The sequence below is a fragment of the Bombus pyrosoma genome, linkage group LG10 (assembly GCF_014825855.1).
Source record: "Bombus pyrosoma isolate SC7728 linkage group LG10, ASM1482585v1, whole genome shotgun sequence".
Classification (NCBI taxonomy): domain Eukaryota; kingdom Metazoa; phylum Arthropoda; class Insecta; order Hymenoptera; family Apidae; genus Bombus; species Bombus pyrosoma.
The window spans coordinates 1,885,562-1,898,472 of NC_057779.1; the positions used below are offsets into that span (position 1 = coordinate 1,885,562).

The 12,911-nt window shown below is 45.6% G+C and overlaps 1 protein-coding gene and 1 long non-coding RNA gene across 22 annotated transcripts in view; one reads left to right on the top strand and one right to left on the bottom strand.

The window, feature by feature from the left end:
• LOC122571849 (regulating synaptic membrane exocytosis protein 2) overlaps positions 1–12,911 on the bottom strand; it is a 67,030-nt gene that overhangs the window by 20,113 nt on the left and 34,006 nt on the right. For 14 of the 21 annotated variants that reach the window (XR_006318271.1, XR_006318264.1, XR_006318268.1 and 11 more), the window contains 7 exons: positions 11,191–11,404; positions 10,249–10,512; positions 9,388–9,435; positions 7,358–7,622; positions 6,419–6,670; positions 5,679–5,864; positions 2,048–2,077 (listed from right to left, as the gene is read on the bottom strand). Coding sequence is in view for 2 of the 21 variants with exons in the window: in XM_043736084.1 (XP_043592019.1) it covers positions 2,048–2,077; positions 5,679–5,864; positions 6,419–6,670; positions 7,358–7,622; positions 9,388–9,435; positions 10,249–10,512; positions 11,191–11,404 (1,259 nt within the window). In the remaining 19 variants the exon portion in view is untranslated. The remainder of the gene's footprint in view (positions 1–2,047; positions 2,078–5,678; positions 5,865–6,418; positions 6,671–7,357; positions 7,623–9,387; positions 9,436–10,248; positions 10,513–11,190; positions 11,405–12,911) is intronic. The other 7 variants (XR_006318258.1, XR_006318270.1, XR_006318262.1 and 4 more) reach the window with 6 other exon arrangements.
• The window catches only part of LOC122571857, a 47,712-nt gene that overhangs the window by 7,958 nt on the left and 26,843 nt on the right, over positions 1–12,911 (top strand). The window lies entirely within an intron of this gene.

Here is a 12,911-nt window from a genome sequence, read left to right on the forward strand (position 1 = left end):
AAAACACAGAATGCCAGGTTACTCTACTACGTGGCAGAAATAATAAAGGGACACAAAAAGATTGTTTTCCGGATATCCCGTAGATTAAAAGCAATCTCGTAATCCATAGTTAAAATTCGTCAGGAGCTCGTTCCTTTCAAATATTTGCACGTCCTACGATGGTCTGTCAGATATGCGGACTATACAGACAGTCGCTCTAATTCAGCCTTGAAACAATCAGCGTTGCGTCTTTCGTCGTCGGGTCTGGCTAACTGGAGAACTAAGAGTTACGAATTTACGAACAACGAGCGGTACATTTCAACGATCGATGAAGCGTTACTTCGGAGGCTCGCGTTTCTCAATAAGTTTCATTGTTTCATCCGTTCACCAATGTATCACCGGAAAGGATTATTATACTTTCGAGTTAATATTCGTTACCTCATTTTGCGGACGGAGAACTGGTCGCAAACCGGTCGATCTACTAAGTGCAAATACACAACGTCGCGATACACGCGCGAAAGCTAATCTCTTACGAGTTATTTGCCAATAAAAGCCGGACACAGATTGGACGATTCTCTCCGTGGTGTCCTCGACGAAATGGAAGGACAGATTCGGTTGCCAAGAAGCTACTTGGTAAAGAAAGGCTGGCCTGGCTGCTGTAAACAATGGTTCCGCGACTGATCAACGGAGCCAAATGCGTACAAAACCGTAGCCGGGAGATTGATCGCGCGCGAATCGCTTCGAGAACGGTGCCACTGACAGTCATCGTCCCGGTTCCTGGCAACGGGCACACCAATAAGCATCGCGAAACGTCCCTGGCGAACTGGACGTTGCCCAACAAATATCCACTGACGCGACGTAAAGCTTGCCGGAGAGAGGACAAATAAAAAGAACAGGGGAATGGAGCCACCCCGGCCGATGCATCGCGTTGCACTAAGCGTTACTAAAAGCCATGTCCTTTCGCGCAATCTAAGTCTCGTAAAACGTGGGACAAATGCAAGAAGCGATGACACGATGACGCCTACGTGTGCCTACATGATCGGTGACCTGCTGAATCTCTGCGCGCAACTACTTGTTCTTGCGCTTTTCTTTCTTCTTAACTTTCATTTTTCATTCGTATATAGTCTAATCGTTTCGTGTGCTGTTCGACGAAAAACGAACCATACACACGGTTTCTCGTCGTGCGTATCTACAGCACACCGACGTGTTAAATGCCGACGTGCTAAACTCTTTCATTCCGTTCGTCTATCGAATAAAGTTCATTCGATCGGTGCACATGCGACTGAGAGAACGATCCGCGTGCAAACACAGGAACATCAAGTGGGTGGATGGAAGCAGCCTCCGGCGACTATTACCGAAAGTCGACCTGCGTCTGGTCTCTTGCATAGAAGCTCGACACGCGAAAGACCTCGAATATGTTTGGAAGATCGGTTACAGTCGTTTTAACGAGCGTATCCGCACGTGAATTTCCGCTAGGTTGATAGAGCTCGAATATCATTTCGGTACAACGTTGGACGTAACGAGAGACGTTTCAAGACAAAGAAATAAAGGCAGCTTATCACGGAAAAGACGAATTAGTACGATCGAGCGATTTCTCAGACGGACCCTCCTGTTGCCATTGATGCACACGGACACGTTCGAGTGACTTTACATCGTGAGTGCGTCCAGAGTGAACGGTTACCGGGAGGATTTCTAGATCTCCGTCGTTTCTCGTCGATAATGACGCGAAACTACGGCGTCGTTAGTCGCCTCTTTCGAGGAAACGTGGAAATACGTCTGACAAACGCCGCGATCTCTTTGACGTAGCACTCATCGTGCTACGTTGCTTTTATTATTTCTTTACGTTGGTTTTCATCGATCTAGCTCGACAGCGAGAGTCGAGAGATCGCGTCGGTTTGCGTCCGTTGGTTTCTATATATGCGATATAATATATCTTATATTCGATCACGTTCGTTAATAATTGATCTACACTCGGAACGCTATTTAACTTAGCGGTGAGGATGCAAGAACATGTGTGACTGCGTGATTCGTGAGAGAGAGGAGGAAATATAAGTTTGAATGGCCGTACCGCTTATAATTTGACGGCATATTATGAAACCTAAAAAATAAACAACAGAACAGATAAATAACAAAGAAAATCAATAGACGGGATGGCTAGCGCCAACGCGAGAAATTACGGCTCGTTAGAATGTTTTGTTTCTCGTTAGAAGAATCATCGTTAACGCGATACTGGATACTATGGACGTTCCTCGATTATCGATTGAACAAGAAAAAAAAAGATAAAGAATATCTACACCGTGCCCTCGAAAACGGGCTGAAAGAACGTAGCGGTGAAAGAAAAGAGAGTAATCTGACTGTACGACACGTCGCGGCCGCCGACTCGACCGACGATGGATTTATTAATGTAACCAGTGAAACCCCTTCGGATAATCCTATTAGGTGATATTGAAGGTTATTAAATATCTGCACACCGTACGATCGGCTCCCTCGGATGTCGCCGGATGTTTCAATTATTCGCCGCGCGCGTGTCTTTTTGCGGGCTCGTCTCGACCGTATCTCGCCGTATCATCGCCAGTCAATGGGGATGAAACGGATAGGGAGAAGAAGAGGGGAGAAAAAATTGGTCAGCGACTCGCAGATTGAGGCCAGCGTGGATTAACGAAGCATGCACGCCGTTCCGATTCGTTTCTACAGATTCCTCGACGTAGCGACCTCGAGGTGGCCGCGGAAGCGACGTGCATGCTCGATGAAAAATTGAACAAACCGGCCGCAAAATTTTCAACGAAGAAGATCCGGCAACTTTTCCTTCGTGGGCTTTCGACGCTGTGTCGTGCAATTTTCAACGAGTCCCCGGCAAACTTACGGATATTATTATTCAAGCACCCTCGAATCAAGGAGGGTCGGACCAGATAAGGCGATTGATTACAAACGAAAACGAACGAGCGTGCAGGCGGAGTTTCCTGCCGGCATGGCAATCGCATTACTCCTCTACGAGAACCAGAGAACGCTCTCGAGGAAACGTGGCTCGAGAATTCCAAGCATCATCCGTGGAATAAATTTACAAAGATTCGACCAATTAGAACCGGGATCGGTAACCGAGAGACACAAACGGACGAGGGACAAAGTGGCAGCGAGTTCTGAGGTACAGAGATTCCTTCCTTCTTCGATATTTCCTCCTTGCAACGGCACGGACGAGTGGTAACCTCATGGTTCTTCGATCTTCAATGGTTCTTTGAGCGGTCTTCGGATTAAGGCCACGAGTGATTCAAACAACGCTATACGATAATTAGCGCACACTCGATGTTGCTTTTACTTCCGTGTCACGCGCATTCGTTACTTCGTCACCGTTAAACACATCGAAACACTGAATTTTCCCGCAGAAGAAACAAACACTTGGATAAAAGGGTAGATGGTCCAGTCGTTGCGGGTGTAAATCAGCAAATTCGAAGCTAGTCACGAATCCTGGCGAGTTCAAAAGGAAGTCGATTAACTCGTCAGAGGCCCTGACCTATACCCTCGCGAGTCACTGGATTCGAAAGATAACGGTGGCCACGAAATTCAGGGGAAATTGGACGAATTGCGGGCCGTGCCCTCTGTGCAAACGACAAAAAACTTTATTAAGCGTCTCGTTCAAAGTGGATTTGTTTAGACACGCCGTTTACCACCGTCCGTAGCCGTGGGCTTCGTTTCGTATCCTCTTTGTTTTACCCTTTTTTCTCCTAGTTTGCTCACCCTTCCGTTTTTCACCCCCTGTCGGTTTCAACTCCGCCACTTTGTCGATAGTCCGTGTTTCTTTCTCTTTTTCTCGTTTCCTCGGAGAAAAATAAAGAACTGAGATATTCGAGGGAAAGCACTTTGCACTCACAAATAACGATCGGACGTCATCGTTGGAATATTAATATGGATACGAGGCTCAGAGGCTGGCTTCCGCAGCCAGCGGTGGTTGCAGGCCAACTGGCATGTCAATTGGCTTGTTGCCCAGTTTTATAACTTGGCTCACGGCCTCTCTCCTCTCTCTTTCTCTAATTCTCTTTCTCGTTCCCACAACCCTCCCCCTCCCACCTACACCTTTATTCGCACACCTCTCACCCCCGCCGCATTGTCTCTGTCTCTGTCTCCATTTCGTCGTTCTGGTCGTCGCCTTTACGTCACGGCGACGCCGCCTTTCGCGAGCACAACAGATAAAGATGCTCCTCTTTCAATCATCCGGAGATTCACCTGGTGAGATCAGCCTCCGCCGACTTGGAGCAATTAAGTCGCGTAAACACCCTGCTCCTCTTAAGACTCCGTTATTCACACCCTCAAACACGAGTATAGTTCATGCACAAGTTTTCCAAAAGTCGAACTTTGGAGAAATTACAGAATTTGATTGGAATAACGAAGAATCGATATATCAATAATTGATAGAATATTTATCAGTGTGTAAACATGATATCGTCCAAAATAACAGGAATTGCACGATCGACCCTGGACCATCCCTTACGCACGCCTGACCCGTGTGTCTCCTCAATGAACCGGAAGAGGTGCAACCATGCAAGAAAGAGCAACGATGCATGGAAGGAACGTTCGAATTGCGGCTAATCTCGAGTAGCGGCGTCGGCTCGTCTTATTGACGATTAAGACCAAGTCGCACGCTACCGAGGGAATAACCATTATGCCGACAGTTACGGTGTCGGTTACGGGACCTGTAAACGAGATCTTAAGCCGGGAATAGGAACTCTCGAACAGATTAGTAACGCGATTTCTGTTGGCCAAGGACATCGGCACGCTACTCCCGTTAAGTATCATTAATTCCTGATGAACTGCACTGGTTCAGCCACGTGGGACCTTGCACGACACAGCCCTCTTTCTCTCTCTCTCTCTCCGCTTCTCGACAGATTCTTCGTCGTCCGTTCAAGACAGTCCGTGGATCGATTAAAGGGAATCGACGCGCGTTAATCTCGTGGTCTCCTCTTCAGCTCGCGGTCAACGCGAGGCACACTATCGAACACGAGTTTGAAACCACCCCATGGATCGTTCACGTTTTCGTCGTCATCTCTTGCGTAGCTCGAACCATTTATATATTTTTCTTTCCTTTTCTTTCTTTAACGAAAGGGAGAAAATAACGTTGATATAGACGTTAACATCTCGCTGTAAAAAGAATCGACTCATTTTTAGAATGTTTCTTCTTAAATAGATAAACTGGACTGACGAACCGAGGGTGCTACAAAAAAAAAAAAAAAAAATTAGAAAACGATTACCAAAGCGTACTATGTGTCCACATGCAAATAAAAGAACAATATCTACGCGTAGATGCAACTAAACGCGTACTGTCTTTAGGGAGAACAAAAAGAAAGGGAAACGAGAAGGAGGCGGTCTCAAACTTCTTGCTCATAGCGTTAATTCTATCTGCATCTTACTATCGACGGTGTTTACGTGGATCCGCGTATACTCCCACGATGGATCGACGATGGATAGACGACGTTGACGATTATTTCTCGTTACGAAACGTTTTCAACTTTCGACTCGGGTCCCTGTTCTCGGTTATCCCGGCCGGTGTGCGGTCGTAGAAGAAGGTTTTTGCGCCGCGTAGGCCGTGAAAATAGCACGGGCTCTTCTCTCTCCCCCGGTTTTATATTATATTGTATATCGTTTCGGGGCGGTTTGGTGGAAGAGTTCTCGGGACGCGACGTAGAGAGATTTTCGAAGGATGCTCTTACCTGGAGGAACTGCCGATACTGCTTATACTGGCACCGTCAGCTGTTCTCCTTTGCTCCCTGGAGACGTCGCAGTCCGTGATATCGCATTCGGAAGTGTCAGAGTCGCTCAGCCGCGACGTCGTCGACGGTGGACTGAGATGGCAGTCCACCGGAGTTATCACCATGTCATCGGGCTCCTGATAGTATCTGTGCAACGCGAAATTTAGATCTCACGCTACGCTCTTCTCGCTAGCGCTAGGTGAAAAAGAATCAGCCGAACGGATTCGCTGAACCACGCGACGTCATTCGGAAAATACTTGTTCTTTTCGCTGCATCGTATTATTCAACGTCTTTTCATTCGTTTTTTTTTCATTTTTCTTTTTCTTTATCATCTTTCCGTTGATTCTACGGGAATTAAACGTTGCCCGTATATACACCGCGATCGTACGTGATATAGAAAAGGGTTAACGCACATGACCGTCGACGGATTCCTTCTCCCTCAGCCTAAATACTCGGAAAAAATAGCTGCACGCCTACAGAGGCCTAGCCCTTCTCACAAGCTTTCTAGAAGACTCGGTTTACTTTTTGTTTGCATTCAGCGACTAAGAAGCGCAAAGAGTATTCGTCAGTCACCAATCTCTAAGATATCTCTCCTAGTCTCTCATTGCAACAAGCGAACGAATGCGTTGTAGCGATTGCGTCTCATCTCAGAGGCATGAAGAAGTGAAACATCCTAAGGTCTACCGAGCTGATTCACATACCCAATATGTCGGTGTTCCCCATGGCCGGTCAGCGGATGCCACTCGGGCTCCTCGTCGAGATGAGCTGTCGCCAGTTCCAGTATCGCTTCGCCGAGAAAATCGTTTGTGTCGTACTTCCCGTAGTCCCACACGGTTACTTCTAACGCCCTTTTCCTCAGCTCTGGCCTCCTGATTCCATCGTAGATGAACATTTGGTTCCACTTTGGATCGTTCGTGTTCGCCAACGTCTTCGTTCGTCTCTTCGACTTTTCGCTGCATCGGGACACGAATTAGATAGAAGGATGAATGATAGAACACGTCCTTGATACGTTCGTAGAATCGACGCGCAAATGGGGCAATACCAGACGATCGATGTCGAGCATTAACAAGACAACGCCACTTCGAGAGAGGGAAACGAAACAGTGGTTGGGGAACTCTGGTGTAGCAGCGAGACCGTTTGGCAGCCCGGCCAAGTTCAACGGCTATCTTTTGGCTCGCGAACGCTTCTTTAGGAAATGATTTATCTCGAAAGCAGGACAGTTTCGACTTCGACATGATCGCACTGTTTTCCCCGACGTGCATAAACGTCCTCGCGAAATCTTTGCCCGGCGCCATCGAGCATCGTGCGCTCGATTCTTTTTACATTCTACTCTACGAAAAGGATGGAAGTTTCCGTTGGTGATTTGAAACGCACGCTCGTGGCCCATAAAAATCTATACACCGTCCGTTTATCGACATTCAACGAGAAAAACGAAGCACGTTCTCCATCGAGAATCTCTCGGAGAAAACGAAGAAATTCGTTCCAGCGCCGGAACATAACGTTTTTTCTTATAAAATATCGCTCGTTCGTAACGTAGGATAGGAGGAATAGAATTATTTAAGAAGAAACAAGTCAGTGCAAGACAAAATACAGCACACGTAGAGGCGTATTTAGTTTCTGGGCCAATCGAGCTCACTCACCTCTTGTCCGGAAGCAGGAAGATCTTGGCGTAGGGATTTCTGGGTTGGCCGTTGCTCCTGGGCGTGAGCCCAGCCGCACAGATCAACGTGACGATCAACCGTAGCGCCACGGGATCGAAGCTCAGCTTCACCTGAAGATTACCTCCGACGTTCGCATTGCCGGAAGTATGTCGGAGGTGCCTGGCGCGTCCTTGAGCGTGAAGATCCGGCGAGCCCGGCGAGGTCACTAAAACCGAAGGTTTCTCGCGCCTCGCGTCGTATAACTCTGCAAGTGATTGTTCAGTGCCGACTAGACTTTAGATCTTCTTCGTACACCTGGTAGAACTTCGAACGGTGGAATTTGGTCTACGTGGTGTGTTTAAAGGGGTCTATTTATGTAATATACGATATATATATATATATATATATATATATATATATATATATAAAATAGTGTAGGTATATATCGTACGTGATACGAGCATTCACGAACGGCTAGAAAAAAGAGAAAAAAAGAGGGAAGATGGCATCGTGTGCAGCTAGTGGGATGCTTCGTATCGCGGTGTACGAAAGGTGTACGCAAAATTCGCGAACGAATTCGTAAAACGTTTGGGCGAACGGGGACGTCGGTTCGACGATCTTTTACTAGGACACCGAATCTTGGAATACAGGCGGAGGTAGCCGGGGAATATTGAGTGACGTTCGAGTTTCGGGAAAATGCAAGAAATTCGAGGAACTTACGGCGAGATGTTCGATAAATTGTTATACTATGGAAAACGTTTTGCGACCACGAATTTGGATTATTCTTGGTTAGGGGAAACGGGTAGATTATACTGGGTTACAGAGATTCGACGGTAGTTCGTGCGTGCATCCTCATACATCGTCTGGTGGTTGCATCCTGTGAGTTGGGAAATTTAATTCCGTGGAAATTCACAGATTACTCCGGCAGGTTACGTTTAGAATGGTTGCAACCGCGTTAACCATCGAATCACTGTAAGATTCGCCGAAAACCCGTAACTTCCCTTCCATCAGCAGGGTGTAATGCAATTTGCGGGCAGATACATCCATTCCTCGGGAGATATCACAATTCACGTGCAGGATACTCTCTCGAGCTGCCGATAGCGAAAATAACGCATCCTTGTGTAGATGCATCGAACGCAGCCGGCGGATTAGCGGTAGATGCAGTAAAATGGTTCGCGGATGCGTTTATACGCAGCCCCGCGATGCAGCATGGAAAGTGCATACACGTCGGTAGTGTTGCGTTCTCTTCCGCACGTTCTCTTCCTGAAGACGTCTAGCTATCGTCAGTTTATAAAATAACACTACTTCACAATAACAATTATTCAAACAATCGTTTTTACATTACACAGACAAAGAATGATTAAAACGTATTAATTTAATAATCGTGTTATTCACCTCGGAAACACGATGATTGATATCGTCACACAAGCGAAACGTTAATAAACGCCTACGTTTATTTCTTCATTTCTATAAACGTTTTACATCGTAAATCGCGAATCGTAAAACGGTGCAGCTTTTCCAAGAGTCTATAAAATGGGTAAATCGCAGAATGGCGCATTATATACAGAAGGATTTAAATGTATGGTCCTTCGTGGTCAACGAGGGGTAGAGATACAAAAAAAGAAAAAAAAACACAAAAGATTCACTTGTTTCAAGTTGTTGCTCCCATAAAACTATGTATCGTAAAAACGGCGGTGTTAGCAGGGGGTGCATTGGCACTACTCTCTACTTTCTACGTTAACATCGATGGTATACAGAAAGCGATATAACAGTCGTAATGGTTCTCGTTAAGCATCGATCTCGATACCGGTGCACTCGATAATCGTTGCTTTTTTTTGTTCTACTTTATGGGAAGAATGGCAAAACCCTTTCGTTTTACCATTTCCCAATGAATCTTCCTAAGATTATTGAATCAGGAAAGAAAGGAACAGAAAGATTCAAAGGGAGTGAAATACAGAACCACAAACACGAATGAGGGGGGAGACACCGATTATTTGGGATCGAGAAATTTAAGAAATTTTGAGGCCTACCCCATAGAATACATTTCTTAAGACCTGGAATACGAAAAATCATATAATCTGTGACAATATAGCGTCGTTTTTAATACGCTTAACTGTACTTATGTCTATGGTATGACTTAGGTAGGGACCCGATGTTTTCTCGTATGCTCTCATACCGATTGATTTAACGACTTTTGCAAATTCTCTTAAAATTTCAACGATCTGGAGAAATACGACAAATTGTATCTTGCTAAGTTAGCTCTATAACTCTCTATACTACACAATATGCTACTAAAGGTAGACTTGCTGAACGATCTACATAAGAAATCTACCACTTCTCCGACTTTATTAATATTCCAACATCGTAAAACTATACATTCAATGATAATGATCATTGTCGATAAATTGATATCTTTTATCGTTCAACAACCACCTCGTACAATAACGGGAGACCGAGTACTCATCGTAGAACGAGGTACAAGTTCTCTCTCTCAAACCACTACTCGTTCGCAAACTCCCATAACACATCCTAAGTGTGATCTATCGAGTAGCTGTTTGAGCTACTCCTTGATACACTGTCTACCTTCTCTACCTTGTCGTCTAAACGCGCGTTATGCTCCGGGGGCGTTTTAAATGCTATCATCATTTTTTTTCTGCTTTTTAAAAACATCTGTCAGCGACCGTGTGTGTATACAGTATACTCTACGAGACATGTATATGTATTCGGGCCAGATAATATGGGAGGCAAAGAAGAAAAGAGAACGGCCTGAGAACAGATCCTGAGAGCGTGTGTCCAACGAGGTAGGAGGAAAGAAAAGAAACACAGTCGAAGAAGAAATAGACGAAGAAGAAGAAGGAAGGGAACGAACGAAGCTTGAAGCACATAGTCACCTTTGTGATGCGGTTGCTGTGGCCCGGATATCGTCTCCGGGTGCTTTTGTCTCCATTGGATCTGCGCGGCGATCTTCCTTGACGGCATCGGCGCTGTGGGTGTCAGCCCCGCAGGCATCGTCACCGCACCCGTCGTCGACGATAGATTCCGCGAAACTACCAGCTCCACTTGAGGCTCCTGTCTCGACTCGGCGATGATGTCGTAAACTTCACGGAAGCTTTTGCCCTGGAGGGACCTGCCGTTCCACTTGATCACCTCGTCACCTGAAATCGTTGAATGTCCGGTCTGTTCTCCTATTGGATCGCCTCCGGGACCGGGGGGAAGTGGGGATGGACAACGGGGGATTTATTTACTTCGGACAGTGAGCTCCTCGCTGGAAATGCTACCGAGGTTTCCCAATGGATCGGGGTATGCAAGGGGATGGTATCTGAAGCTTTTGTGGAGGAAAAGTCCTGACACGGTGATTCTAGCTTCAGGTGATGAAACTGCGTTTGTGGCGGGTTGGATCGAACCGACGAAGGCTTTTTCGGTTTGAGGAGACGTTAAAGCACTTCGCGTTTACGTAACTTATTTAATCGTCGATAAATTCCGCCTAAATTGGAGATAGTTCGCATATTATGGATAAGGATGGTCACTTCTCGCTACATTTGCACTACCAATAATTTAGAGTTTGCGAAGTAAATGAATATGATACAATGAACGTATAACTGAAAAATGAAATCGTTCTCTACAAGCTTTTGGTTCGAATTGTCGCTCAAAATAATATATTAAATAACAGTGCCAAAGCTCTTTTTAGAAAATGCATATAGAATCGCTTTGTCTTTCTCTGAAATACTCTACGAATCATAGAGTCGGTGAAACAATTGGTCGAAGCTAGGAAGGAGGAAAGCTTTTGGAGGCACAGGATTCTAGGGCACCGAGGTTAAATTTATCGTTCTTACCGGGTCTCAGTTGACCTTCTATGTCAGCCGTGCTACCCTTCTTGACCTTCTCGATGACGGCGCCCATAGAGCCATCCTCCAACAGTTTGCCGCCGACCACTTTCAGCCCCAGTATGCTACTACTGCTTCCGGAGCCGCTTCCGGGCTGCTTTCGCAACACCATGTGGCCAATGATCTTCTGACCGTCTCTGCTCACTTGCCAGGATAATGGATGCTACGAAGCGCGGAGAACGGTTTTTCTTTGGTTTTTTTCTTTGCTTTTCATTGTCAGACTTCTGTCGCGGATTCGCGTGAGATGAGAAGAGGGTGGGTGGAAGGAACGCGTGTCTTCTCACGCTGAAGGACTTGGAAACCAAATGCGATGCGAAACGGAATCTCCGGAGGATTCGTGTCTGGTAATATCGTGCATTGGTTTCCAAATTCCTGGCGTGACTCGACTGATCGCTATGAAAGTAATTCGTGAAACGGACTGTGACGTTGATGGATTCAAGCTGACCTTCCTGGAAGAATATCCTGCGCCTGCCGGATTGTATAGCGTTAATCAAGCCACCAAAGGAACTCGGTATCGATCGCGTCATCAGTCGCAGGATATTTCTGTCGCAGGGTATTCTGATGAAAGAGAAGCTGAAGAGAATGATGGTAGCCTTCGTGGGCGATGCGATGCGCGCGACACAGAGGATACTCGAATCTTGTTATCGATTCAATTGTAATATACATGGGTGTGTTACACAAATTCCGTAAATGTTTAACGATCGAAATATTTCATTCGAGTATTCTCTAGATTTATAAAAACGTGTTCGTATGTGAAGTGAATCTACATGTTTAAGAGCGAATGGCAGAACGATCAAGCTCGACAAAAGGAGAAAGCACGCTATCGTACATCTAATGATCGTACATCTATACAGTATGAATAGTTACTATGTTCATGCTTTGCGACATGCTTTATCAACAGACATACGAGCAGAAAAGCAACAGTCAGTCCCTTCGAACGTCCGATGTTCGAGGTACTCAAGGTTCCAGGCATGCGACAGCGACGTGATTGCATTTCGTAAAAGAAAAAAAAACACCGTTGAAGTTGAGGTTTCTCTGTCGAAGAGCGACTCGACTCATCTGGTGGATCTACTTTAGGGAGAGGGGTCGCCTCCTTTCGGTTTCCAGTTGATCGTGTCGATCGTGAGTGAGTCGTGGCACTTTGATTTCGCAGACAAATATCGTAAAGTATCATTCGTACAGCAAACGATTGGTTCTATATTAAATCCTAATTTCAATCGTATCTCTCAGCTTTCATTTATTACGATACTTTGCTTAACCCCGATATAATTGGCTGCCTGAACCGTGTCACGTTTATCTTTTATTCCTCCTTGTTATTTCTTTCGTTTTTTTTCTCTTTGTTTGCCCTAATTAAAGGATCTAAGGAACTTTGGATTATGCACTCGACACGGGCTTTTCTTTCCACTTTTCATTTCACGGCACAGAGTCGGATGGAATAGTTGTAATTAAATATTTCATTAACGGAGCTAAACGCGCGTTCGGAAGTTCCGTTAAGAACTCTTGTTAAACCCGAAAGAGGTCGCTTAAAATATGTCCGTTCTCCCATTATGAAATGTGAGTTTCAATCCATGATTTTTTCCCTTCCATTTTGCTTTTCTCTGCCTCTATTTAAAGTACGCGCAACTTAGAAACTAACACCGAGAACTAGTTCTCGTTTCATCGCTGATACT